The sequence below is a fragment of the Aythya marila genome, assembly GCF_965140915.1.
Source record: "Aythya marila genome assembly, chromosome: 2".
Classification (NCBI taxonomy): domain Eukaryota; kingdom Metazoa; phylum Chordata; class Aves; order Anseriformes; family Anatidae; genus Aythya; species Aythya marila.
This window is the reverse complement of record NC_139043.1, coordinates 46,211,495-46,239,110: the sequence shown is the minus strand read 5'-3', so window position 1 is coordinate 46,239,110 and position 27,616 is coordinate 46,211,495. Positions and strand designations below refer to the sequence as shown.

Below are 27,616 nucleotides of genomic sequence, written 5' to 3'. Positions count from 1 at the left end.
TGAAACTCGGCTTTGGCTTTGGCTGCCCCCACTGGGTTTAATCTCCAGGCTCCGTGGTTTTGATGGAGTCAAAGAGTTGGTTAGCGGTAGCTCAAGCCAAAACCCACCTGGCACACAACATCTGCTGGGGCCGTTCCCTGCCCCACCTAATGCTCTGCATCCCCGCAAACCCCAATCTGCAGAGCTGCTATTACCTGTTCTTGGTGGCGACTATTAGTGGTTCATGTTTTGGATGCTGTTTTTTCTGGGAAGGGAACATAAAACTGGATAGCATCCATTGGTTTATTGAGTCCAGTGTCCAGGTGTATTTTTCACCAGGAAAGGAGAGAGACATTTCTCTGTCACCCTGCAGGCTTTTATGTAATAACCTCCTACACACATCCGGAGGGTGGTACAGGGAGGGGGACACGCTGTGGTTTTCACGAAGATGTCCGGTTGCAGACCAAACCCTCCGGACCTGCTGGGGCTCGTGCAGAAGGGGGCCCAGTCTCGGGGCAGCCAGGCCGTCCAAAAGCAAATTGCAGTGTGTTCAGCCCGGCCTTGGGATCCTCTTTTCCTCAGCCTCCCTGTGGCAGAGCAAGGCTTAAAAAGGATGAGTAGTTGGGATCGTTTGACAGATAGGATTGTTTCCCCTATGCACTCCCGTACTATCCATCACTTAACAGCTCAACAGGCGACAAAGGTCTCCTTCTGAGTGTTGTTTTGCTTCTTACAGCTTGGCGTAGCACATCCCTAGCCTGAGGCCGCCGCCCGCCTCACCCCTGGGCCTGCCTTCCCCAGAAATCATAAAAACGATGAGCTAATGGCACCCAGGCCCGCTCCCACGAGTCCGAAGTTTATCAGCTTATCAGCCCGGGCCAGAGCACGAGGCTGGGAGTGAGCCTTGGTCTCGTTTGGAGCGAGTGCTGGGAGGCAGGCGCCTCTCGTGGGGTGACGCAGGTTGCGGACGTGTCCGGCTGCACCCCGCTGCAGTGGGTGGTGTCGGGCCCGGCAAGCCGCCCCGATCGATCAGCAGAGCTTTTGTGAGGGAACTGTTAAAAAAAAAAAAAGGAGGGGATCCTTTGGTTTCTGACACGTTTGGGAGTCACGATTATGAAAGGCAGCGAGTGTGTGCGTTCCTTAACATCTGAGTCCTGGGGGAGCGTTAAAAGTCTGAGCACACGTGCCCAGGCCTGCAGGAGCGACCGTATCAGAGCACTCACTGGGAGGCACCGCAGCCCCGCAAACCCCATCACAGCCCCCAGAGCCCCAAAGCAGGCAGGGGGCAGGTTTTGATAGGGTTAGCTTTGTTTTTGCGAGGGTTTCTGCCAGGGGTGGGCCAGGATGGGCCTGTACTTCAGAGTAGCAGCCAGGGCGGCTTAACCGGTGCGCGCATTCCTGCAGCTCTGGCCCCAGGAATGCAAACTATTTCCCTGGCAGCCCAGGGCTCTGCTTTATCGCTGCTGGAGGCGGCCGAGTGCTCCGGGGGATGCGGTGTGGTGCCCTCGCCTCATCCACACAACGTTGGCCTCCGGGGCCAGCTCGTCCCTCTCTAAAAAGACACATTTTTGTAGTGTGAGGGTTTCACAGTGGCGTGGTTTGGCTCTGTGGGCACGCCACCTGCACTGGGCTGTGTGCAGGCATTTGGTGCTTGAAGTTGTGTTGGTGCTTGTGACTTTCGTGAGGTCTTTGCACAAACACACTGCTGCCTGCCTGGTGGAGCCGCCCGCTCCCTGCACCGCCCTCGGCGTGTGTTTGTCACCGCTCCCCTGTTAAAATTGCTCGGATGCCTTTGTGAGCCACGTGAACCCTCAGCTCCGCTACCAGGAGATGGGGACGAGGAGGCTCAGGGGGATCTCAGCAGTTTCTAAACACTTGAAGGGAGGTGCAGAGGACGGAGCCAGGCTCTTGTGCACGGTGCCCTGCGCCAAGACAAGAGGCAGCGGGCACAGGAGGTGAGGGACGGGGCTCTCCCTCCTCACAGCCCCCAACCTTCCTCCCCCTCCTCCTCCTCCTCCCGCCGCCGGCAGCGCCCCCCTCGGTCCCGCTGCGGGCTGCAGCTCCTCGGGGCCGCCCCCCGGCTCCGCCCCGGCCCCCGCCTCCGTCCCCGCCGCCTGGGACGGGCCGGCAGCGGCGGGAGGGACCGGCAGGGACCGGCAGGGACCGGGAGGCAGCGGGGGCACAGCCCCGGCCCCGCCGCCACACGCAGCCCCCGGCCCCCAGCCCCCGGCTCCCCCGGCCCCGCCGTGCTGCGGTGCCTCCCCCCCCCCCCCCGGCGGCAGCTCCGCGGGCAGAGGGGGGAAAAAAAAGACAAAAAAAAAAAAAGAAGAAAAAAAAAGAAAAGAAAGGGAAGAAAAAATAAACCACCAAACTTCTTCTGCCGGGCAAGATGGACAAGTACGACGACCTGGGCCTGGAGGCCAGCAAGTTCATCGAGGACCTCAACATGTACGAGGCCTCCAAGGACGGGCTCTTTCGGGTGGACAGAGCGGCCGGCAACAACCCCGAGTTCGAGGAGACCCGCCGGGTCTTCGCCACCAAGATGGCCAAGATCCACCTCCAGCAGCAGCAGCAGCAGCAGCAGCAGCAGGAGGAGATGCTGCTGGCAGCCGCCTCGCTCAACGGCGGGGCCGGCTCGGGCACCCCGCAGCCACGGCCTGGCATGCCGGCACCCCGCGGTGCCCAGCCGGGGGGCGGCGGCGGTGCCAAGCCACCCTTGGCCTCCGCCACCGGCCCCCAGCCCCAAATGGTGGCCGAGGGTCCCGGCTGCAGCCGGCCAGGCTCCTGCAGGGCTTTCCCCGCACCCTCTGCGGGGGACGGTGGCGCCCCGGCGGGGCGGCGGGGCTGGGAAGCGGAGCCCCGCGGAGACCCCCAGGAGAACGGGGGCGAGGGCCGGCGGGGCGGCTGGGGCCGGGAGCCGAAGCCGGCCGGGCAGAGGTCCTCGTCCTTCTCGCACGTGCGCAGCGCCCCGGCACCCTCGGCCGGGCGTGAGGATGGCGTGCCGGCGGCCATGTCCCAGCACCGCTCCTCCTCATTTTCGGCTCCCCTGGCGCAGCCCGCTGCAGGGTTTTCAGCCCTCGCCGAGCCCTGCGGTCCACGGGCCGGTGCGGATGGGCCGGCTGCGGACGGCGGCCAGCTGTGGTACCAGGGTGGCCAGCGGGCTTTTCCAGCCAGCTCCACTCCCGGCGTGGACTACCAGCAAGCTGGCGCCCACCCCGGCCCCGCCGGCCACTTCGTGGCCCACGGCCACAACCACCGGGCCAACGGCGGCCCCGAGCTGGGCTCCTCGCACCCAGCAGCGGCGCACGGGCCATTGACTTCTGACGCACCGAAGCCGCCGTTCAAGGAGAGCATGGGCGGCCTCCATCCCGACGGCGGGCACCAGGAGGGCTCTGGCGCGGCCAAGGTCAAGCTGCCCTGCCAGACCCTCCTTCCGCAGCAGGAGCCGGGGCCGTCCGCGGCGGAGCTGAAGCTGGAGGCACTCACCCAGCGCCTGGAGCAGGAGATGGACGCGCGGCCCAAGGCCGACTACTTCGGTAAGTGCCGCTGCGGAAGGACGTCGCCCGTGGGTCGGTGTCACCGTGCTTCCTCGGCGGGTGTCCTTGCGGTGTTCACGCCTTCGGGGTTGTGTTTCACAGGTACTGCTTGTGGGTTGTGCTTTTTCTGTTGTTGCCATTCTTTTTTTATGTGATCGTTACTTATCACAGGTACTGGAAGCTCTTCTTCCTACGCTGCTTGTTTCTTAACCCTTAAATTTTAAGCACAGGTAGGGTCGCAGCTTTGGGGAGGACAGTGCTGGGCATGAACTGCAGCAGTGCCTTGTGGTGCGTCCATCCCAGGAGGTGCTTTTCTCCACAACACTCACGATTCTCCAACTGGATGGAAAGGTAGTCTCCTGAAGAGTGGGACAGCATCACACCTACGTGATCTGCAGGACTGGAGAAGGCAGCTGAGCCCAAAGGAGGCTCTTTGCTCGGTGGTGCTCGCCCCAAAAGATCCCCAGGTGTGGCTGCACAGAGAGGCTGCGGTGGCCCTGGGCTGTGCGACCTGCGAGGGAGCTGCAGCCGGAGTGGGATTTGCAGGAGCTGGCTGTGCGCACCTGTGGGATCTCATGGAGAGAAGGTGCTTGGGGCTGGGAAGGTCGGTGACTTCCCGAAGTCACCAGGATTTCCCATGCCCCCAGGTGTCAGCCTTTGTCGGCTCTCCAACCAATTCATTGGATCGCAGGTATTTTGGAAAAGCAGGCGACTTGCAGACCGAGATGTCGGGTCCACAGGTAGTGCAGCCCACCACCAGAGGTGCTTTGCAATGGGAAGAGACCGCTTACACCCAGGGATATCAGCACGAGCATAGAAACGTACCACCAAACCGATGTAGTACCACAGGACGGCAAAAAGGAGAAGAACAGTGTTTCCTTTCTCCCTGCTGCTCTTTGTGATTTAACAGCAGAGGAGCGAGTCCAGCCCTTTGTCTCTAGGAACAGGAGACCTGGTGTTGCTTGTGCTGGAGCCACCGAAAGCGCTGCTGCTCATGTAACGAGTAACAGGAGCAGCTCTAGTTTGTGTTTCCCTCACCACTTTCGGTCCACGGACACAAAAGCAGAAGCAGGAACAGATGAGAGGCTCCAGCCCGGTGCAGAGGAACCGAGTGCGGCTCGGGCAGCGAGCAGGGTGGCTCGGCGGAGCTCTGCGCGTGCAGGAGCCGCGGTACGCGTGGGCTTGGCGCCGAGCTTCGTGGACATAGCTGAAGGGACCACAAAGTGTTTAGTTGCAAATTGCATAATAAAATGTGTTTCTTGGCATCGAGTGCTGGTCCTCGCCTGCAGAGGGCTTTTGCTGCAATTGTTTGTCTTAGTATTCGAGATCGAGCGTGCCGCTTGGCTGAGCTCGGGACCCTACCTCAGGAGTGCTGAGCGCTGCTGGAGAGGAGCTGATCGAGAGCTTGGGCTGAGAGAGAAACCCAGTGGGAGACGGGGTGCAAAAATGGGGAGGTTTGCTGGTTGCCAGCGAAGCAGCTGGGTCGCACCTACTGCACAACCTGCGTGGAAAGGAGGTGAGAAAGCAGGCGGGTGTAATTGGAGGCTGGATTTATTCTTACATTTGTGTGGCGAAATAGGTGGTAGCGCCAGGGGAAGGCTTTTACCTCGCAGGAAACTTGTAGTGAGGGAGGGAGTAGTACCGCTGGCAACACGGCGGGTCCTGCTGGTGACCCCGCTGAGGCCTGGGGAGGGGAAGGAACGCAGCTGCCTGCTTCCCAGCAAGGTGTTTGGATGTGTTCCTGGCGCATGGTGCGTGAAAGAGGAGAAAGGCAGGAGCGGGAGGGTGAGAAATGAGAAGATGAGAGCCTGGCAGAGGAAGAAGTAGAGCTTTGTGGAGCCTCTCTTGTTTCAGCAAACCCTGGGGTTCAGAGCAGTTCCACAATCTGCAGGCACGGAGGGATGCTTGTGGAGGTGCAAGGTGCAGCCCCGTGGTTTTACCAGGGCTTATCTCCTAAAGCTAGATGGAGATCTCGATCTGACAGACCATCTACAGTTACCAAGAGCGTGTCTAAGCAATGCTCACAAACGGCTTTCTGACTCGAAATATCTGTGAGGTGTTAAGATCCAACTTCCTTCGTTCTGCCGCGCTGATGTGCTGCAGGTATTTTCGGAGGGCCCAGGCATCTCATTCTGCAGAATACCGGGACGCTTCCCAGCAGAACGGCAGAGAAGACCTGATGAAGCCAGCAGGTTTCTTTTCCCCTCCACAGAAGCAAAGCTGTCACCCAGTCTTTGAAACCCTGTGGAGACCTGGACCCCCAGCGAGTATGGATGGGTATAATCAGCCCGAAGGCCGCTGGCACTCTTTCGAAGTCTTACGCGTGGTGAAATTTGCATTTTATCACTGCAGGAAGCACAAGTCATTGAACTCTGAGGCAGTCCACACCTGCAGGCTTCACCAAATGCTGCTGACAGCAGTGCCCCGGCGTGTGTCACAGGCCACAAGGATAACTTCAGTGCTGCGGAGAGGAGAGTTTCAGGTTAAAACGAGCCTTTTCCCAAGGTTTGATTTACAGCAGCATCATTTCCACTGGGCACTGGCGGGCACGTTCCTCCCTGCCTGCTGCTGGGAGAACAGCACGACCCATGGCTGCGGCGAAGAGGAGGAGGAGGAGGCAGGAGGAGGGGAGTCGTGGTGGAGCAAGGAAGGCTGGAAGGATCTCAGCGCATGGATTGGTGTGTGTGCAGGTCACCGAGCTCACCTCGCAGCGAGGAACCGAGCAGGTGAGTGTCTGCCTGGGATGCCCCTCTTCAGAGGGGTGGGTGCACAGGACTCCAGATCTCCTTGAAGCCAGCGTCTGGGGCAGGTGATGGCAACATACCAAGGTGTGTGGGGAGGCCACGTCCCTGTCACACTGAACGTGGAACTGACCGGGTGAGGTGAGCCACAGGGAGCTGGCATCGGGGGTAAAAGCAGCAGAACCGAGAGCATCGTGATGGATGTGGCCTGGTGGACTCCTTTTCAGTGGATGGTCTCTGAAAAGTGTGTGTGCGCCTCAAGGAATTGGTACTTACAGAACAAATTGGGGGGTGGGAAACACTGAAAGGCTTCGTGAGCGCCCTCCTCCCTGTTGGAGCGTGAGGTGGGAGCAAGGTGAGAGAGAAGCTGGTTTGGAGCCCCAGGGCAGCCGGGCGCGTTTCGGGATTAGCTGCGTGCATGCCTGGGCAGACAGGAAAGATGACACCGGAGGTGTTTACATGCGGGCTCGGAGGCTTCTCCCAAATGCAAGCGGGCGTCCTTCAGCACGAATCCAGCCTCCTGGGAGCAGGGGTAGAGAGCTTGCCAAACCGGGGGGAATTTAACTGCGAAAGTAAACACACAGCTGCCTCTGATGGAGAAGGATCAGACTGGTGCGGGAAAGGTATAAGCGAAAGGAGTGGGATGGACTTGGTCTTCTGAGCCATTCCTGGATGAGATGAGCTAACCCGGGGCTGATGCACCAGGACATTTCATTCTCCTGTCGCTCCCACTGACACAGCACACGGTCGCATTTGGCCTTCCGGACTTCACCAGCATTTCTAGGAAACCTGACCAGGAACACGTGCAGGAAAGCTTGGCTATCCTGGACGCTACTGAGAAGAGGGGGATAAAACCAACCCCGCGGCATTCCCGGTGCGTAGACTGACACTTGGCACGAGGAAATAAATCACAGCCACCCGCAATGGGAAATGCTGCCATTCACCATTCCTTGCCGTGAGTTTTTAGCAAGTTCAGGATGCAATAACAACACTCCTGGCCTGCTGGGCCTGCCGGGTTGGCAGCTGATTGTGGGTGGTGGCGATGCCACCCAGCGTGGGGACGCGGGGACACAGCCCCCCCCGGCCCGTGCGCGGTCCCCGCTGCGCCCCAAGGCTCCCCCGTCGCCTGACGCCGCGTGACGCAGCGGGGAACAGAGGTTTCTTTGTTGCCCCGGGGCCGAGCTGCCCGAGCAGCAGAAATTGGACTGCAGTCAGCAGCTCGCATCCCTCGCCCTTCCCGGCTCCGGCTGCCATTCTGCCGGGGCGCTCGAGTGTGAATTCACCGGCGCTGTGGGCCCGCGGTTCCTCATGCTCAGCGTCCTCTGGCTGCAGGAAAGAAAAATAAAAAAACATGATGCCCTAATAACGCCTAACGAGGCCTGATGGTGTTTGTAGGCAAAAATTGCCCTATGCCAAGAAAACCACGCAGAGCTGCTGCGGTTGGTCAGAGCAGGGCAGGGGTGTGCCATGACCTGCCGTGCTCCTCCAAGCTGGAGCTGGAGAAACGGGGCCGTCCCGGCAGCAGGGAGCGAGCCGTGGCGGCAGAAAGAAACCAAGGGGGACAAAGTACTAAGAATCGCCTCTTTTCCCCCAAAGGATGTTGCTAAAATTACAGCAGAGCATTGTACTTGGAAGATGCCAAGGCTGGCTGCTGTGATTCCAGTCACCACCAGGGTGCAATCGGCTTTTAGGAAGTAGCAGGTACAAGTGGACGTGTAACAAACTCCACGCAGCCTTGCCACGGTGCCGTGATTCAGCTGTCAGCCTTGCCGTGGGACATCTATAAATATTTATAGTGTGGCTGGTTATTACACAGCGGGGCAATTAATTTAACGTGATGTATTTTTCGCAGGCGGCATCACCGCCTTGTTTTACAGCCCCTTCCATCCCTTGCCTTTACCTCCCCCTGTCAGGGGGGGATTTGGGGAGCTAGCCCTTCACTTTTGTGCTGGGCGACTGCACGTTTGGGACAGAGCACGGGCATGTGTAAAGCCAAATTTTCCTTATTTTGTCTCTTTATTTTTATTTTTTGGTAATGCCGGTGTGGTTCAGCTCATCTTTCATTCCCCATCCCGTTCGTTTTCTCAAAATGCTGGTTTCGATAAATCACTGAGATAAATCTGCGTGGCCCGAGAAGAACCAGCCAGTTTGACAGACGTGGTGCCCACGTGTGTGTGTTGGGGGCCTGCAGCCACGCCAGGCTTTCAGCTGAGGTCCCATTTGGCCAAAGCCGAGCAACTCCTCACCCCCTGCAGCCTCCCTGGGGGTTTTGTCACTGTGTGCTCGGGCTGTGGGCACAGCACGGCTGGGACCAGCTCGAGTGCCAGCGCTGCGGTGCACAAAGCCCATCTGGGAGCAGCAGCTGCCTCCTCTTCAGCAAACGTGAGTGATTGCAGAGGCTTCTGGAGCGTTTTGATCCCTGCACATGCGAGCTGGTGGCCGCAGCTCTCTGCTACAGGCCGAGATGGCTAACCAAAGCGGGGCTGCCAGCGCCGTGCTGCCAGCACGGGGAGTCACTTTCCAGCGCTTTCCTGCCTGCCTTGGTTCCCTGCCCAGCTCTGACCGGCCCTTTCCAATGACTCCGGAGCTTGCGGTACCCCGAAAGCAGGGAGGCTCTGCTAACCACAGCGTGACTAAGGATCTCCAGCAGGATGAGGTCCCGGAGGGGGAGTCCCACCCTCGGGGCCGCTGCGGAGCAGAGCGAGGGCTTTGTGCCTGCTCTGCAGTTTGCTTTTTGCAGAAGGCCTTGGCCCTGCAGCCTGGATGGTCACGGCGGCCTCCATTAGCAGCATTCCCTGGGGTACGGGCGCCCAAACCCTGCTTCTGACCTCTCTTGCCCTCCGTCTCTTGCAGGAACCTGCGTGAAGTGCAGCAAAGGGGTGTACGGAGCAAACCAGGCTTGCCAGGCCATGGGCAACCTCTACCACGACGGCTGCTTCACCTGCGGGGCCTGCAGTAAGTAACCCCGCGCCCGCTTGAGCTCTGCCCTCTGACAAATTCCTCTGCCTCGACGTTTTTCTGGTTCAAGGGGAAAAAAAAAAAAAAAAAAAAAACAAAGGAGGATGCGGTCGTTCACTTGTCTGCCAGCTGGAGGCTGCCGCAGCTGTGTGTCTTTGTGGTGCTGCTGCCTGTTTGTTTGTGAAGAGCTTCTCGCAAGGCACGTAGGAAAGATCCTGGGGATTGGGTCTGCCTTCTGCTTTCTGCTGGGGAGAGGTTGTTTTGTGAGGCCGTGGTTTTTCTGTTTTGTTACGCCTAGCCCCGGAGCTGGTAGCGTATTTTTAGGGATGCGGCTACATCTGCGGCGGCAGCAAAAATAATACTAATCCATCTGCGTGCATCGCTTTGGTTTTCCAAGAGGGACTTTTACAGTTTTTGTTTTGTTTTGTTTTGTTTGTGGTGCATTTAGAATTGTAAACTCATCAGGGCTGTAAAGGCTAGTGTTTTATTTGGAGCTGTAAAGTGGGAATAAATACAGCAAGATGCGTGAGCTTTTTAATAGCAGCTGAATCTTGAGCTCCGCTGGCTCCCCAGCTGCCCGGCACCTCACCTGGGTTTGCAGCGGAGCACTGGCTGAAGGCAGGAAGACTGAAAAGAAAGAGGGGTGTTTGCACAGGATGGCAGCTTCCTAAAGGCTCAGAAGCCTGCAGCTTGCTCTTTTGTCCTCTCTTCTAATTGGAAATCTTCTCCTGTGGAGAGGATCCCTGGCTGCAGCTGGGCTTTGCTTCAGGGACCTTTCTCCCTCCCCGTCCAGGCAGCCTCTGAACTGCCCTTCCCTGCAGTGCTCCCGTTAAAAATAATCCAGCAGCAGGTTCAAGCTGTCTTAAATTTCTAAAATTACAGCTGTGCAACTGGTGCTTCGGAAATACACTGCAGAAAACACAGTACAGCCCCGCGAGAGAAAAAGCCTGCGTGTGACCAGTGGTCAGAGGGAGCCCTTGTACACGTCCTTTCAGGCAGCAGTGGTTGTCCGCCGCGGGGGCTGGACGGGAATATTTTTCTCATGTGAACGTTGTGGAACCAAAAACCTTCTTCATTAATGTCCGAAACCCAGAGAGAAGCAGACTTGAGAAATCCACCAGGTTGCTCAGCAGACGCGCGCTGTGCCTTCAGGGATGTGTTCGCTTCTTTCCTTCCCAGCCCAGCCCCCGGCAGGCAAACAATAACAGAAAGGCCCATAGTATGCAGATCAAGGAAATGACTTCTCCCCTTCCCTCCCTGCTCCCGGGCGATTTGCTGGTAAAAGAGAAGAGGAAATGTACTTCAAATGCTGCACGGTTCTGCGAGCGCTGTTCTCCTCTTTCCGGCCTCAGCTCTCGCTGCCGCCCGGCGGTGCTCAGTCCCCGTGTTCACTTGTTGCTTGGGCGGCTGCACTCGCTGGCTAGCATCTCCTGCGAGTCTTCCCAGCGACATCTGAGTGGAGAGAAAGGCTCTGTGCTGCCCGCAGTAAATGCTGTTGATGTGTTTCAGCCGTGGCACCAGCACGCTTCCCCTCCCAGTAACCTCTCAGCAGGTGACTCTCAGTGGGTGAGGCTGGCTTAACACACTGCCCCAGAGGCATTTCTGCAAAAATGGGGGCACACGGCTCCAAGAGCATCACCTAGAGCATAACGTGACCCTTTTTCTCAAGTTGAGATGATTCCCACCGTGGACAAAGCGCCTGCGGGTCTGTCCCCAGCACGCGCCCCTTTGCAGGCGTCCTGTGGTCCGCACCACGCTACCGCCGGGGTAAATGTGTTGGGATTTGTTTTAACTGCCAGAAAAATACATGTTTGTCTGGACAGCATCGCCTGTCTAGCTGCAAAGCACGTCTCGAGCAGCGTGTGTGGAAACTCTGCTTTCTATCTGAAAAGTAAGTGGGGAGGCTGTGCTTTTTTAAGGTCGAGCGAAGTTCATCTTGGACAGCATCCAGAGCACACTGTCTTTGAGAAGTCAAGGTTGCTCGTGATTTCAGCCCTAAAATCCGTGCTCTGGTAGAACGCTGAATATCTCCCCCCCAATAAATAGCACAAAATTACCTATTAAGGTAAAGCATATTGTCCTCCAGATATTTATATCCGCTGTCTTGCTGTTTTCATTTTAGTAAGGATTTCTAATTTTGTTCGTGCTTGGAGTCGTGTCCAAATGGTGCGCTGGGTTCCCAGATACAGAAAGCTGAGAGGGTCTGAAGGGCTTTGGGGTTGCTGGTACCTCGTGGTGCCGAATTCCCTGCACCCCCTGTGTCCCGACAGCCTGTGTTCAGAGAGAAATGGTTGGGGAGAGCAATTGGTGGAGCAGAGCTGTGCATTCGTTACAGGGTTCAGTTGTCGGGAAAAAAATGTTCTGTATTATCTGAGCCACTGGCATGTAATGCAGAAAATTTGGCTTAGAGGTCAAAACAACAGATTTGGAGTGATTGCTTTGGCATAAATGTCTCGTTTATCTTGTTGTTTGTTACAGGGCAGACACACAAACAGGGGAGCTTTCTGGAGAGGGGAGAGAGGGAGGAAAAAATGCGGGCTCTCTTTGCCGCTCCAGTAATAAATAATTGCTGCCTTACACAAAGGCCATGAAAGTAGGCTCAAAAAAAGTCCTCGAAAGTCCTACAGCTGTTTGCTGCGAGCTTCAGGTGTCTGCTCGCAGCTTGTTTTTTTCTCTGCTTGTTAGACAAACATTTTTTCTTATCAAATGGTCGGTTACACATTAACCACTCACGTCTCTGTGTAATCACTAGCCTACGCCTCCTTAGGACGCCAAAACCCAGAGGTATTTCCAGCTGTTGACATCTGTTATTTAACCAGTGTGGGCCAGTATCTGGCCTTTCAAATGATACATATTTAATTAGATAGCATCCTTTAACCTGTTGTTTTAGCATTTCCCTCTAGGACTCGGGCAGGCTTATCCCTGCCTGGAAAACAGACCTCTAGCCCTGCTGCCAGCATGCTCGAGAGCACATGGGTCTTGTGCTTGCGCCGCTTGGTCCTCGGGGGAAACCTGAAAGCTAAAAAAGTGCAAGGGAAGTGTCAGAGATGACTACGAAGGAAATCAGTAGGCGAGGACGGAAGTCAGGAAGAAAGAACTGATTGCAAGGTGGTGTGACAGCAACCTGCAGCAGCAGGACCCACGCGAGGCCCAGATTGTGACCCCTGGGTACAAAGAGGTGGAAATCTGGCACGTTGGCCAGCTTACAGGAGGCGACCTTTGACATGTCTCCATGACTTTTTTTTTTTTTTAATCTCAGATTAATGCTGATGTCTGTGTAAGGGTAACAGGCGGCTGTCCCAGTGGCAGAGTCTGAAATAGCACGAGCTGGCTGCTCTCTGGCTGGCTGCTACCCTGTGGGGATCTTTTTAAAAATCTATTTCACAATGTAGTTGTGTGTAAAGGTATCAAGGGTCATTTACTAAACGAGGTAGCTAAGGTATCGGGCAGTTTAACTGCGAGCGTAGCCCTCTGCTTGAGCTAATTAGTCATGCTGGAGCGATTATAACACACAACTACTTAGAGCTATGCTGCTCTTGGTGCCTTTGGGCTCATTACCTTGTGTAAGCATGCCCTGTACCGGTGTATAATTCCTGGAACAACCAGGCCACGGTTTTTATTGGGACCAGTAAATAATGCCACAAGCAAGTGCAGCCTAACCCCAGGCAGATGGGCAGACAGCCTTGTCTAGGGGGTTCCCCCTCAGCACGTGCATGCATACTCTTCTCTTCTTGTTTCCCTGATGAGAAACATCGGGGCAGCTTCCATGGTAGGGCAACGCTTCTCTCCTGTTCCTCTCCTGGCCTGGTCACAGGGCAGTACCCCTTTCAGGTCTGAGCTGAAGGGTTTTGGCGTGGTGCAGGCGTCCTCAGTTGATACCCCTGCTGAAGAGGTACATGTCCAGCTCACACCTAGCAGAAGCAGTCAGGGCTTTATGAGTAAGCCTGGAGGTTTGTCTCAGGTGCAGGTGTTTTGATGGCTGTAGGTCTGAAACTGTAAGGACAAAATGAGGAAAAAGAGCTGAATCCTTTAATTTTTAATATTTCTTCAATATTTCTAATCTTTCTGGTGCTTTTGTTTTTAAAGTGATTTTCAAAATACTGCTTTTTTGTTAAGAAGGGGCATAAGATTAATTGTGCTGTGAAGATGTAGATGCAGTTGAACAAGGTGCTGGATACCTCATCCAGGCTCCCTTTTCCCCTGGAAGGTTGGACCTAATGACCTTTCGAGGTCCCTTCCAGCCCAGGCTGCTCTATGATTTTAAGAGGTCCCGGCTGCATCTCACAGGGGACACTGCTCAGGAGGCAGAGGCTGCCCCAGCTCCCTCTTCCTCGCCGTGTTGGAGCATTTTGGTGATGATAGGGCGGGAGGACAGCTCTGAGCACGGCCTGGTTTGGTGAATTTTGGTGAGCACAGCCGCTGTTCCCAGGGCAGACAGCGACCGATACTGGGGCAGGGAGTCTGAGATGATAACACTGCTTGTCCCAGGGTGAGTGTACTGGCCTGGGAGCTGCTGGGTTTGCCACCAGCAGTGAAGAGGTGTTGCTCAGTTACACGGCTTGCTGTGGTTTTGCAGAGTTTCCCTTTGAAGAGCCTTCACCTGCGGTTGCTTTGCCGTTGGTGGCGGCTAACCTGCTGCTGCATGTGCCAGCACATGCTTTTGGCTTTCGGGCCTCAGATTTCTTTTCTCTGAGTTTTGTTTTTACTATCTCAAGTGTTTTCTGATAGCATGGAGGGTGTTTTGCAATTTTACAGTCCAGCTGATGTAGCCGAGAGACTGGTGGTAGCAGGGCTGCTGTCTCAGTGCAGTTTCTTCTGAGAGAGATCACGTCCTGCCCGCAGTTTCACCAAGCCTTTGATCTGAACTGGGTTATCTGCCTGTTGATCTCAGCTGAGCAGACCTCATCTGGAGTATGTACAGGCCTGAGTAACCCTTTCTCACAGCCCCAGTTTCAGAGTGGACAGGAAATACTGATGTTTGTGTCAGATTCGCTGCTGCATCTGACTCTGATGGTGGCCGACAGAAACGTCCAGAAATTAATGAGAGCTCTCTGGTGCTCTGCCTGGTTTGCCACACACGGCAGGATGCCAGCCTGTGTGTCAGCAAAGTCACTACGCACAGAAGGCCCCAAAAAAAGCACGTGCCAGCTGGGGACCCGTGGATCTTGTGCTTGGTGGGCAGCAGGGACTCCTGTGCTGGGTCTCTACATGTGCCCACATGTACCTCATAGCTGTGGCACCGTGAGGGGGGCTGATTTTTGTAATGACAGAGGCTCAGGGCAGTGTGAAAAGGACCCCGGGAGCCAGTCTGGAGGGATTCCTGCCCAGCTCTGTCCAGATACCACAGGGATCTCCCAGATAAGAGAAGCAAGGTCCTTGGTACATCGCCACCGAGCCCTGGGATCTGGACATGGCCTTGTACCCTTGTGCTTGTGATCAGCTGCTAAGCAAATAGAGTTCATTTTAGCATGAAGGCACCAGTGACTAAGCTTGAAATATTCTGAAACTGGTGTTTAAATGACCGTGAGGCCATCCTGACAGCCCCACAGTGGGGTGGATCGGGCAGACGATGAGCACTACGTAAAAACGCGCGGCCCAAACTTCCTGTCAGGGGAGGGGGCGTGAAATCGTGTAGCGATGAGTGAAGACAAAAGGATTGAAATGCCAGAGAATCGTAACCGTATGATTTTTTTTCAGATGAGCTAGATTGAGGGTGAAGTGAAAGCGAAATGCAGTCGGGAGCTGGCAATTCAAGACATGTATTAGAGCAGCTGATCCTGGAAGTGGCAGGCCATGCATTAACACTCCTGGGTTTACCGAAGGACGTTGTCTCTGCAGTCACTGTGATGCATATTTGAAGCGATGCATATTTAAACAAAGTAATCATCAATCTGTGGTTCTGTAGAAGCCGCTTAAGTTCCTGATACTTCCTCTCAGTGAAATTACACAGCCTGTGCTGGAGCGCAGCCTGCGCCAAGCCCTGCAGGCCCACGATCAGGAGTGTCCCTGGTGAGAGGGACGTTTCTCATGTCAGGCACTGTCCCATGCACGTTCGTGTTGCCAGAGGAGCCTGGGGACATTGGACATTGCTATGCAATGCTCACTTTTTTGGCAAATTTCCTTTTTTTTGGCAAATTTCCTTTCAGCTTTCTGCCAGGGGCTTAAAGCAAAGACAGTTGTGGAGAGGAGAGGAGCTAAAAATAAGTCAAAATGTTCACCTGGTCCCTATAGAAACTAATTATATCATCCTGCCCTTCTCTCCTCAAAGTGCTCTTGGTGTTAGCACCTCTTCTTCATGGGCCTACATAAAACCAACAGCCAAATATAAAGGATTTTTTAAAGAAGTTCATTTCTTTGCTGGATTAGCGTACAGCAGGAGCCGGCGCACCGGCTGTGGTGGCATCCCTGAAGGTCTGTTGCCATCAGTCTGCACCTGCTAATGTCACGGGGTTAAAAATATACCGGGTGCAGAAAGCCCAGTAAAGGCTTTTTTGTCACCGTGGAGGAATGGCAAGGTGGCAGCGATCCCAGCTTCACCCCCTCTGCTGGGACGGGCACCGCTCCTGCACCAGCCAGGGCTGTTGTCCAAAGCAATGTCCACGTTGTGTGGCTCCCTGCATGTTTTTTCCTCACCGTTGCCAGTTTGGCTTTAAGGAGACGTTGCATACAGGTAGAAAGGCACCTGGGAAAATCAGCAGAGCCCACGCTACCACGTGCTTTAAAACCAAAGTGAAGCATTTCTCTTTCTCTTTTCTAAACCGAGCGCTGTGGTTTAGCGGGGCTGCGTTTCAGACATCTCTCACCTTTGGGTAACACAGTGGTCTCCTGCAGAGATTAGTAGGAAACGATGAGTGTGCCGGAGAGGCATGTTTAGGGCCCCTGTGGCATCCAGTGGGCGCCCCCCTGGGCTCAGTGGAAAGCTTTTGGGCTGCGCTGGAGCCTCCCATGTCCCTCATAGCACCGTGAGTTGTTTCCCAGCCTGAGAGTGCCCTCTGGCGTAGCCAGCAAACAGCAAAGAGTTTAGTTTGCTGAAGTGGCTTCACTTGGCATCCTCCTCTTCTTAATCCCTTGCAGACAGCGTGACTATTTGTCAAAGGCTGCCAAACAGGGGTGTGCCAGAAAGCACCGAGAGGTGAGCTCCAGACCTGGTGTTTTCTACATTTGTAACCAACCATCCGATGATGGTATTTTTAATGATTTTTGCCACGTGCAGCATATCAAGTGGGACCTGTCTGGGCCCCAGTGGCTTGGCTCCTTCTGCAGGTGCCTGGCAAGTCCCTGTCACCAGCCCTGCCCCCAGGTCCTGCCTCTGGGCATGCACCTGGGGACCCTTGGACAATCAGAACAAGTGGAGCTGCTCCAGCATTGGTCTGCATGTCAAACCCCTGCCCCAACAGGGGAAGGGGGCTGCAAAGAGGCAGAAACAGCATTTTACAAAGGAGCAAAGCCTAGCCTTTTTTCTCCAGGTCCCCCTTTAGGAGAGCAGCAGCGTGAGCAGCGTTGCCATAGTTATGTGGAACCGAATGCAGACTGAACGCGAGGCATAAACACTAAAGCTGTAGTAAATACAAATCCTGCCCATATGTGGAGTCCTTTCTTGGAAAACATCATCATGTCTCCATTAGGATATTTGGTTTTTAAAAAAATGCTTTTTTTTTAATGTATGTTTGAACATTCAGACTTTAGTTGGCAGCTGCAGTAATGAACTGGTAGAGAGGGGAGTGAAGCATGTTCATGTTGTGAACCTCCCTCCTCGTGCCTGGAGCTCGGGGCTGCTGTTGGGATCCAGCAACCAGCGGTCACCAGAGGCTGCCAGTGAAGGGAAAAGTGGGGTCAGTGGGGCTGGAGGCCAGCAGGACCTGTGTTGGAGGCAGATGCTCTTCTCCAGCTCATGGCTGCCCTGCTCTGATGCCTTCACTGCCAATCATTTCCCTGTTACCGCTGTTCAGCACATGGTTTTTGCTCATGTTTTTTACCTGCTCTCTGCTGACTTTTCTCCCTGTGTTATTTTTTTTTTTTCCTTAGGTCGAAAGCTGAGAGGAAAAGCCTTTTATTTTGTCAATGGGAAGGTGTTCTGCGAAGAAGATTTCCTGGTAAGCGCACAGCTGATCCTTGTGCTCCCACAGAGCTGTCGCATCTCAGCCTCCGTGGGAGATGCGCAGCCTTTCTCCCTGGCAGCTTTGCCTGCATTTCACACAGCTCTAGTGGCCACAGTTTCAGGATTCAGAGCCCACAGTGATGTCTACTTCAAGGTGTGCTTCTGTTGCCATTCCTGGAGATAAGAGATAGATGAATGGCTACAGAAGAATGAACGAATGAGGGAATTTCCTTTTCCAGTGAACTGTTTTTCTTGGGCATCTTATGGTTATCTTTGCCCTCTGTGAGTTTTGTCTGAGTGTATCTGAGCGTGAAGCAACTCCACGGTCCTCTCCTTCACTGGTAAAGATAAGCACCACGACCCTGATGCTACAGAAAATGCAAAAAGCTGTAAGCCCCCCAAGCCCTCGTAGATTAAGCCTTCACTGCGACTTGAAAAAGTCATATTTGCCTACTTACTGGAGAAGATTAATGATTTCTATCAAAGAGAAACAGATTAGTCTTCTTTGCGCTCACCAGGATATTTTACATAGGCTGAAAATGGAAAAAATGGTTAAATGCATCTGAAGTGTTCCATGTTTACACCATTTAGACAGGACTGAAACCTTAGGTAGATGACGTGTTGTGCCTGAGGTGTGTGTTCTGTGCATGACAGTCAGTTCCTTGCCATTAGATCATAGCAAGGGCAGCAAAAAAAAAAAAAAAATGTTCAGGGCAAAACATGATTGTAAGCAAGGGCTGGGACAACACCACTGACCTCAGACAATCTTCAGTAGGCGTAGAACAGTGTAAACAAAGGTAGAATTTGGCAGCTGTTGTGATATGAATATGTGGTAAATACAGGTAAGTTCCTGGATTGTAGACTCACGTGGTCAAATAAGGAAGTAAGCCTTATGAATAAGTGCCTTATTTGCATTTATGGTATTTACTTATATACTAAATTAACCTTAAATTTAGGACTTGAAAGTTACAGGAACTTATACTTCTTGTAAACACTCATGTCTGTAGAATATTCTCCATGACCCCATCCACAGTTTCAAATACTAAAAAAAACAAAAAGCAAGCAAACAAACAAAAAACAAACAGTGGAGGGTTTAGTTGGTGTAAGGAGTGCAAAAAGTGGCCAAGCAAATAATGCCAAAAGCTTCATAGCGCCAAATCATGCTGTTGCTTATGCTCTACTAGCCTTGTGAAATGTTAAGCCAATTCTTTTTTGTCCTTGCAGTATTCTGGTTTCCAGCAGTCAGCTGACAGGTGTTTCATTTGTGGCCATTTGATAATGGACATGGTAAGTGATAATTGCTTTAGGAAAAAAAAATCCCACAGCGTCTTAGAAGAATGCATCAAAAGCAAAACATTTTCATATCTGGTACTGTTGTTATCATCTGCTGGTCTGCCTAGCGTGAGATTGGTAGCAGAAAGAAAATCCACTAAGCCTTTTGTTGTTGTTTTTTTTTTTTTTTGCAAGGATATGAAGCTTGCACCCTGCTGTGTGTGATACAGAGACTTTGCTCATCCTGTTTTCAGTGCAAGTTGAAAAGTGGAGCCTTCAGCTCTTTCATCCCTTTTTGGGCTTCCCTGGACAGTGTTTGTGTAATCCTGGGCAAAAGGGCAGTGGCTCTGCAGTGTTCCCTTGCTGTGGGGCGCCGAGCCTGTTTTTCCTAGAGTCAAGCTGTGGGTTCCCATGTACCGTGAGGATGAAGCTGCTGCCTTGTCGCAGTTTCGTGTGTGTGCCGGAAGGCACAGGGCTGACATTACTGGGGAGTCGGTTTGACCCAGAGTGTGTGAACCAATTCAGATCCATCCAGGTCCTTGAAAAGCATTCAGTAGATGTGTGGACACCCTGATGAAGCAAGAATTTCTCCTTAGCTTCTGACACGTTACCATCCGTTCAGGATTTGCACAGAGGGGATGACATCTCGAGGGGTCAGCTGGCTTTCAACCAGCACCAGGCACTATTTGGTTGTGGGTGATTTGGAGGGGGGAAAAGCTCATGATCACAGTGCCAGCAGAGTAAAACTACGGCTGTGGGAAAGAAATGAGGGCTTTCTAGGTGATTAGTTCACAGCACTCCTCCCAGGGTTTTCTAATGCTTGTTGTTAATTATCTTTGCTTGCCCACTTACACTGAAAAGCATTAAAATTGGAAAAGTTGTTTTATATAAAGGTGAATTTCAGCTGTTGAGTTCAACACAGTTTCCATAATGTATGTTAAGTAGAAGGCCAGACTAGTAAGTACAAAGCTCCTAGAAATCTAAAGTGTTATTAGAACCTAGCAGTAGTAATTGTTTCAGCCCCTCACTGATAATGTAAAGAAATACTGCCTTTTGTTGGCCTGGTATGTATTGCTTTGTGATTATGCTAAGTATTCTCCACCGTTTGACTTCAGAAATTATTTTCTTCCCTTGAAGTCCTGTCACTTTTATCCTTTGTGATGCTAAATACCTTGTCTGAGATTCCATAAATTATTTTCTTACCCATGCTAATAATTCAGCTCCCTGGAACCAGGCGATCTGTATTGATTCCAGCTGCCCTTTCTGTTCCTGTTAACTCATTTTTTAGAAGAGATGCCTGAAAAACGACACAGCCCTGCTGATGAGCACGCAGCACTGTCTGGTGCAAAGCTGTGAGTGTATTACTTTCACCTTTATTGCCTGTTCACACACTTTTTTTCTTGTCTCTTGGTTTATTGCAGATCCTGCAGGCTCTAGGGAAATCATATCATCCAGGTTGCTTCCGATGTGTGGTCTGCAATGAGTGTCTGGATGGTGTGCCATTTACCGTAGACACTGAAAACAAAATCTACTGTGTCAGAGATTACCACAAGTAAGGACAAAATATACAGCAGATATAATCCCATCAACAAGCTTTTAATTTATTTTTTTCAGCTAATTAGGATTAGTAAAACAGATACAGGATTAGAAGCCAGGAGTTTGAGGGAGGGGGTAGACACTAGAAGTTCTTGATGTCTCTCTTCTTGCCCTGCCACCGAATTCCGTGTAACTTTCAGGAAGTCACTTAACCTCCAGGCTTCAGGTGCCCTTTCTACAAAGCAGAGAGAGTGTTTAGCGGTCTCACGGGGTAAGTGTGAAATAGTGCTCATGAAGTGTTCAGTGATGAAAGGAATCAGTCTGCTCCGAAGGAAGGCTGAGAAATCAACGTGAGCTGCTTTTGTGTAGCTGCAGGGCTGAGTTTGGCTTTCAAAGAACGCTTTTAGACATCACCACTGAATGTGCAAAGGAAAACTTTTTATCTGGCTTTAAATTAAACAACTGGTAAGTCCACTTAAAAATCACTTGTCACTCAGACTCTAAAATAGAAGAGCTGCCCTCCTGGCTGGTAGTTACAATATTAGAGCAGCATACGTTTTGAGTGCCCGTTTGGCTATCCGCTGCTCCGTGCTCCTGTTTTCTGAGCAGACAGGCAGTAATTGTTGCTCGAGCAGTCCCTGGAATTGTTCTGTGTTGTGCTAAGATTAGAATCGCCTCCGTGTGTCACCGTTGCTTTGAAATGACACACATTTCCCTGCAGTTTCATTTATTTATTGTACTCCGTTGTGTTATAAGGCCTTGATGAACCTTGTCCCTTGTGTTGAACTGTCTCTTGGTGTTTTCTCTGAGCTTTCCTGCCCCAGTGCAAGGCAGACAGTTCTCTTAATTTGTTTTTCTCTGGCCAGTCCTGCTCAGTTTCTCCTCATTCTCCCTTTCAGATCTCTTAATAACAGTCAAGAAATTTACAGGGTATTTTTTTTTTTTGGCCTGACTGAGCAATGTGTGCCAAGCATTACAAATAATCAATCCTAAAATTAATTTATGATCTTGGGATATAAAACATTCCTGTGGATCAATTGTTTACGGCTGTAGCTTTTTGTCTTATCACCAAGAACAAGCAGGTCTCACTTTTTATGTTGATGTATGACTTGCCTTCAATTTCTTGTTTCTTTTGCAGAGTTTTAGCTCCAAAGTGTGCAGCGTGTGGACTTCCCATTCTGCCCTCTGAGGTGAGAGCTTTTTATTTCTTATCCCCTCTGGGGAGGGAGCACTGTGTCTCGGGTCTTGCTCTTTTTCACAGTTGAGCCCATGTCGAGATGAGTGTTCCTGTGGATGGGGAGAGACAATTGCTTCCTCCAAAGCACAGCCTTTTGACCTAAGCTCATACACAGCCCTTGAAACGTGACCCTTCCTTTGCTTGATAACGCAGCTTATTCCCTCTGGGCCAGGCTGCTTTATTCATCTCCTGCCGAGATTATTCTGCCGTTAGTATCATGTGGGGATACCTTTCCTTCACATAAACACTGGTGGTGTTTGTGTGCTCACCTTTATGTGACCCTTCTGGGACTAACTCCTGTTAATATTTAAGGAGATGGGTCTCTTCAAAAAACAAAGTAAAGTTCTGAGGAATGTGATATACTGAAACTACCAAATCATCAGTGCGTGTTTTGGGGTAGCTCCGACTGGTAAACGGAGAGAATGCTACATCTGTGACGTTACATTTTAGAGGATATCTGCAGTGAACCGATGATGAAGCTTTGGTGTAAAAATAACTGTAGGTGGCAGGATTTATTTGTGGTTTCCAGCCAGCAGCCAAAGTGCATTTGTCCAACATTCATATTGCTGCAGGAACCAATCCACAGAGTGCACTTGTCTGATCCTCCTGTAATCCTCTAATTTCTCATTTGCTTGAATGCTTACAGGGGTCTGATGAAACCATTCGGGTTGTGTCCATGGACAAGGATTACCACGTGGAATGCTATCACTGTGAGGTAGGTCAGCAGCTTTCTAGGGGATTGGGTGCTTAATAGTGTTCATAATTATTATTTTTTAAATGGAAGCAGATCTCCTCCCTTCCAGTGACAGTATATGAGCAATTCAAACCTTCCTCTGTGTGATCTTTAATATCAATGGCTAAGAAATTTCCAGCTTGAGGACCAAAGTCCCAATGGCGATTTCATTCGCTATCCGTAAAGTTATGGGCAAAAAACTAATTGTCACTTTTAAACTTCGCATTTTATTTGTTAATGGAGGAAATGTGTTGAAGCAGTCAGGCTCTATTGCTGCTTTTCAGAAGCCTTGAGCGCCAGATCACGTTAGTGCATCTGATCCCCAAGTCAGATAGTTCAAAAATGCTGAGGTGATGACTGATCCTGTCTGGTGTATGTTACCTTCACTTACGAAAGAAAGGAATGTGTGGTCAGGGGTGAGGAGAGGATATGGCTGCCCAAAAAATCCCAAGAGATGTGAGCTGTTAAACATTCACGCAGGGCTTTCCGGAGAGCCTTCATCCTTACGTAATGTGAATTAAATGCGTAGATGTCATCTGTCGTCGTGCTTGTAATGCAGTGGAAAGAAACCCTGACTCTGCAGGTCAGTTGTGCATTAGTCCGACAGCAATTAATCTAATGCAAAGTGGTGAATCCTACCTGAGAGGAAACAGGAGCACGTTTAAAATTCGTGGGGGCTCAACTCACCGTGAGATAAAGCTTCTGCAGTAAAACTGCTTAAGACAGACTTGTAAAAGGCTGCCCAGGTGCTTTTCTGCTCATGACAAATATTGAACTTATTAGGAAGGAGCTGCTGGCGAGGTGTCTTCTGTCAGAGTCACATCATCCTCCTGCAAGCCAGACCCCAGCTGACACTGGGACATTAACACACGCTCTAATTAAATGTGCATGACCTCTCTTTGCAGGACTGTGGGATGGAGCTGAACGACGAAGACGGGCATCGCTGTTACCCTCTAGATGAACATTTGCTCTGTCACTCCTGTCACCTGAAACACATAGAGAATGGCACAACCCCAGCAGCTGTGTACCAGCATCACTACTAGCCAGCGTGGCTGATATCTGGAAGCCCGGACGGACGGCTTGTTACGTGATCTCCCTCTCCCCACCCTCAGTTGATTTCCTGTGCATGTTTTTCTGCAATCGGCAGTTTTCCTGTAAAAGGATATGAGAGATTTTTGCTGGATTCTCAGAGCCTGTATGCGTGTGAGTTCCAGCTGTATCAAACTATGTCTACTTGACCAAGAATGTGGCATGTTATCTAAGCTGACTGGTCTACTCTTACGTGCCTTTTTCTGCTATCTGGAGATTCCTTTTGGAAGGCTCTTCAGAGGAAGCACAACTTGCTGTCATGCCTATGAACTCAAATCGTGCCGTGCACAATTAAAAAGCCAGAAACTGGCTTGCCTGCCTGCAGGAAACATTCCTGGGAAGTGTTTCCTGACAAGCACATTTCATCAGATTCCCTGAAGGACATCAAATTATCAATACCAGTTTTTAGACACTCTCTCTCTTACTAATTCTTTAGGAAAAGAAAAGAACGGAGTCTGCACAAAGTGGCACGCTCAGACCTTCCAGTGAATTCCCTGAACTCTGGTATCAAGTCTGGCTGTAAAAGCACCAACTCTCCAAGCACAACCCAGGCGTGCTGGCTAGCAGCTGGAGGTCGACATCCCATTTCGAACAGAACAAGAAGCTGGGAACAAGCTGGACTGAAATACCCCAGAGACTTTGGGCCTGGGCTGCTGCTTGCGTGTTGCTGCAATACACAGGGGGCAGTCTGCAGTGTCAGAGCCTGAACAGCAAATGATATTTGGAAAGGTTGGGATGCTGGAAGTGTAGACACCAGGGAAATCCATCTTTGTTCTTGCTTGTAGAGCTCACTGTGGAAAAAAGTTCTCCGTATACAAACATTTGCCTGAGGTTTTCACAGTTTGTCCCCACAGCTCAGCCCCAGCCTGGCCACTCCCTTCTGTGGTGTTTACCCAGCACAAAGCCATTTCATAATGGTGCTTATTTAGAGTTCTGGGAACAAACTCAAGATTGTTATGCAGGCTTTGTTATACAGGGATTTAGAGCCCAGCTCCACAACCTGTACTCAAATTCTTCCAGCCACTGGTATAAACAGATTTGCTCACATGAATAATACCGGCTTATCTGAGCAAGGGGCTGGAGAGTTGGGCCCTTGTTTTCTCTTCTGTCGAGCAGGCAGGAAGGCAGATTGTTTCTCTTTGTGAATCCCCTCGCTTCATAGTCAAAGCAGTCTGCTCCCCCGATGTGTGTTGCCTGTGTGACTGGTGTACCTGCAGTGCATGTTCTGTAGGTACGAGCGCTGAGCAGCCCCTCACGTCCAGGTACAGAGCTTTTGTTTAAGAAAAAGCTTTTAATTTAGAGTCTCAGATTCAGTTGGGAGCCTCAGCTGCCCTTGCCAACACATACTATGTAGAAAACTAGTTAAATCCTCTTGTGTGCATGCTAGAAATGTAAATTCATTTCTGATGGATAGAGGACTGGATCGCATTGGTGAAGGCCTCTTTAGTGAGCTTCAGTAAATTAGCTGAGCAGTGGCACTGAGACTCCAGAAATGAGCCCATCCTGAGAACCCGCAGTGGTTCGACCATACACCTTTTCCCGTAGCACAAATGTAGCTAGACGGATGCTTGAACTTCACACACCGCGTCGTCAGACTGTGTCACGCACTCGGCGGGAGCAGTACCTCTAATTCTCAGAGCAGTACCTCTGATTCTGAAAGCAGCCCTTCAGGCCAGAAGGACCAAATGCGTCAGCTCCCTACGGCCTTAAATTGGGGCTCCAGGTGCTGGGTAGCAAAGGGATGGGGGCTGGCACAAACCATTATAACCAGTGCTGTGTCGGGTGCAATGAAACACACGAGGGCAGGCTCCCCAGTGCCCCCATCCCAGCAGGCGACGTCCGTGGGTACGTATTGCTTGTCGCCTGCATCACGGCTCAGCCCAGGAGCGGTCCAAGGATGTGACGGTGATCTTGGGACTGCCTGAAGGTGCTGGGATGGGAAGTAAGGCCAGCTGAACGTTCCTGGTGAATGATTCAGGTAGTCCTTGGCAGGCGGTTCCCCTCACTGAGCTCGATGTGCTGCACTGTCTCCGAGAGACCAGCGACTGCGTGGCTAGCGCTCTTTGGTTTTGGAGCATCTGCTGATGCACATTTTCTGGCCTTCCTTTTGAGAAGATCTGAAAACACTAGCGGGACTGATTCTTTTCTCTGTAAGCAGCGGTTTAAACTGCTGTTTCACTCTTGCAGCCTTCCCCATACCCCTAAAATTAGCGGGAAAGAAGGGGAGGGGGAGATAAGAACATTTTCCTTTGTGGAAAGCCTCAACCAGCCAGTTTGCTCCGAGCTACCTTGCAGGAGCCTCCTCTGAAGCAGTGGAAAGTTCGGCCTCTGCTTTCGCACAGTGTCTTGTTACTCCTGTCAGCCACCCTGTACTCCTCAGCACCGGGGAAATGAAAGCTGTCCTACTTTCAATTTTGAGGTCCTGTATAAATTATTAAGTGTGAATGCTCTCCTTTTGTGTATTTACCAAGAGCTGGAAATGACAATGTGAAGTTGTTGAAAATCGAGTGTCTGAGTTGATGGTTTGGAAGCTAAAGCATATACCGCACTGCCTTGCTCACCTACGTGTTTTAATGTGTACCGCCTCGATCCTTGGGGATTTCAATTAATTTAAGCCCTGTGTTACTCATGCCTCCTCTCCAAAGCTGTGGCTATCAGAGTTGATGTCGTGTCCCCCACTTGTCCCTGTCCCTGCAGCCTGCCTGGAAGCGGCTCCACGGGGGAGGAAGGGAGGAGAGGCATCTACACAGCCAGGATTTTCCTCCTCATCTTTGCATCTGCACATCCTCACCTTCTGGCAGCTCCCCCCAGCTAAAATATGTGCAGGTAGCTCTCAGGTGACCGTGCAAGGTGCTGAACACCAGCTCCCGCTTCCCAGCTTGGTGAAGTGTTGAGCCAGGACAGGCCCTTTTCAGCTGCAGCTTCAGAGACTTCGCTGGGCCTGCTGCCATGGTCATTTTGGCAAGAAAATAAGATTAAAGCATAATTGGGCAATTCAGAACAGTCCCAGTTTAAAGCTGCTTCTGCAGAAGAATTTCAGAAAACACGTGTTAAATTCTGCCTGTCACCCAGCTTGTTCACATGGGATTTTGCTGTTCACACACACCTTGCCTTTTTATTTACCAAGATACTGATGTGCTGTCTGCAATGAAAAGTTAGTCTAGTCCTTGATTCCTACCCCAGCTTGTTCTTCTGACTTGTTTCAGAGCAAGGGATGCTTGGAAGTCCCTGTGTGCTGGTAATGAGTAGCTCACATGCAAATAGGTATTTAAATGAATCCCCTAAAGCTTGCTTTCAGGAGCCAGCATTTAATAGATTCTCGTTCAGATCGTGCTGTTAAGTTTCTATTATTTAGAATGCAGAAGTTCATTTAAATAGATTTTTGCAAAAAGCCAGAAGAAAAGCCCCAGCTGTAGAAGCAGCAGATATTTTTGTGTATTTCCAATTGCAAGAAGTGTTTTGGGGCCAAGATGATTTCACAAATGTGCCCTGACATTGAGCACAGGGAGCAGCATTTCCCCTGGCACAGGCATTTGATGACCTGGAGGGCTGTGGCTCTTCAGCTTCCAACTCCCACTTGGGCGCTTTTAAGACTGGGAAAACCTTTTTTGGGGGGTTAAATGATTTAGCTGGGGGTGGGGAGGAGGGTATATCTTATTTCTACAAACCAAATAGTTCCTGGGCCTGGAAATGGTGTAGTCTTGCCAGCAGTGGAGTGTGTTACGGCAGAGGTGAGGTGAAGCTGGGCAGGTACTGGGCTGCTGAGCCATTCCAACAACAGGGGTCTCTTTGGCCCTAAGGAGAGGGGAGTAAATACCTCCCTGTGCTTTCTCCTTGTGCTGATTATTAGCACTGGGCAAATATTTAGCATCCCTGGGTTTCAGCATTGGGTCTGCTGAGACCTCTGTATCTCCCTGCCAAAAAATCATGGCCCTGGGGGGAATTGCAGGCTCTTTCTTCCTAAAGTATTCACTCCCTCTTTTGCACTTCTGAATTTCCCCAGCGATATTGCCACTTTATTCTTTCAGCAACAGCAAAACCAGGTCCTTGCTTAAAGGAGAGTAACACACGGCCGCCATCCTTTAGGCAGACCTTGCCTGCATTAAACTTCAGGCGCATGGGCAGTCCCAGTGAAACCAGTAAGGAGATAAATATGTAGTGTGTGTTAGGTGTGATAGGTGTGTGTTGGATCAAGGTTGGAGTGATTTTAACATAGATGAGACATAGCTGGGGATGCCTTGAAATGACCACTGAAATGGACTGCTTTTGTGATCCATAAACACCAACAGGAGGAGCTCGGGGCTGGGGAGGGCATGGCCCAACATCCCCATCTCCTGAGGCTGGACGGGGAGAGGTCAGGAGGACATTTGCCACTCATCACACAGCATTTGTGCATTCCTGTTTCTTTACATCTCCTCCACTATAGCTGCACAGCAA

General features: G+C 51.6%; 1 protein-coding gene across 1 annotated transcript; it reads left to right on the top strand.

Annotated features, from left to right (window-relative positions):
* Window positions 1-1,821: 1,821 nt before the first annotated feature.
* Window positions 1,822-25,727, top strand: LIMD1 (LIM domain containing 1). The gene is made up of 8 exons (XM_082752558.1): window positions 1,822-3,515; window positions 9,110-9,211; window positions 17,240-17,307; window positions 18,537-18,599; window positions 20,006-20,136; window positions 21,259-21,310; window positions 22,004-22,072; window positions 22,996-25,727. Exons 1-8 carry the CDS (start codon window positions 2,369-2,371, stop codon window positions 23,131-23,133), a joined length of 1,770 nt encoding a protein of 589 aa, XP_082608684.1. The 5' UTR covers window positions 1,822-2,368; the 3' UTR covers window positions 23,134-25,727.
* Window positions 25,728-27,616: the final 1,889 nt, after the last annotated feature.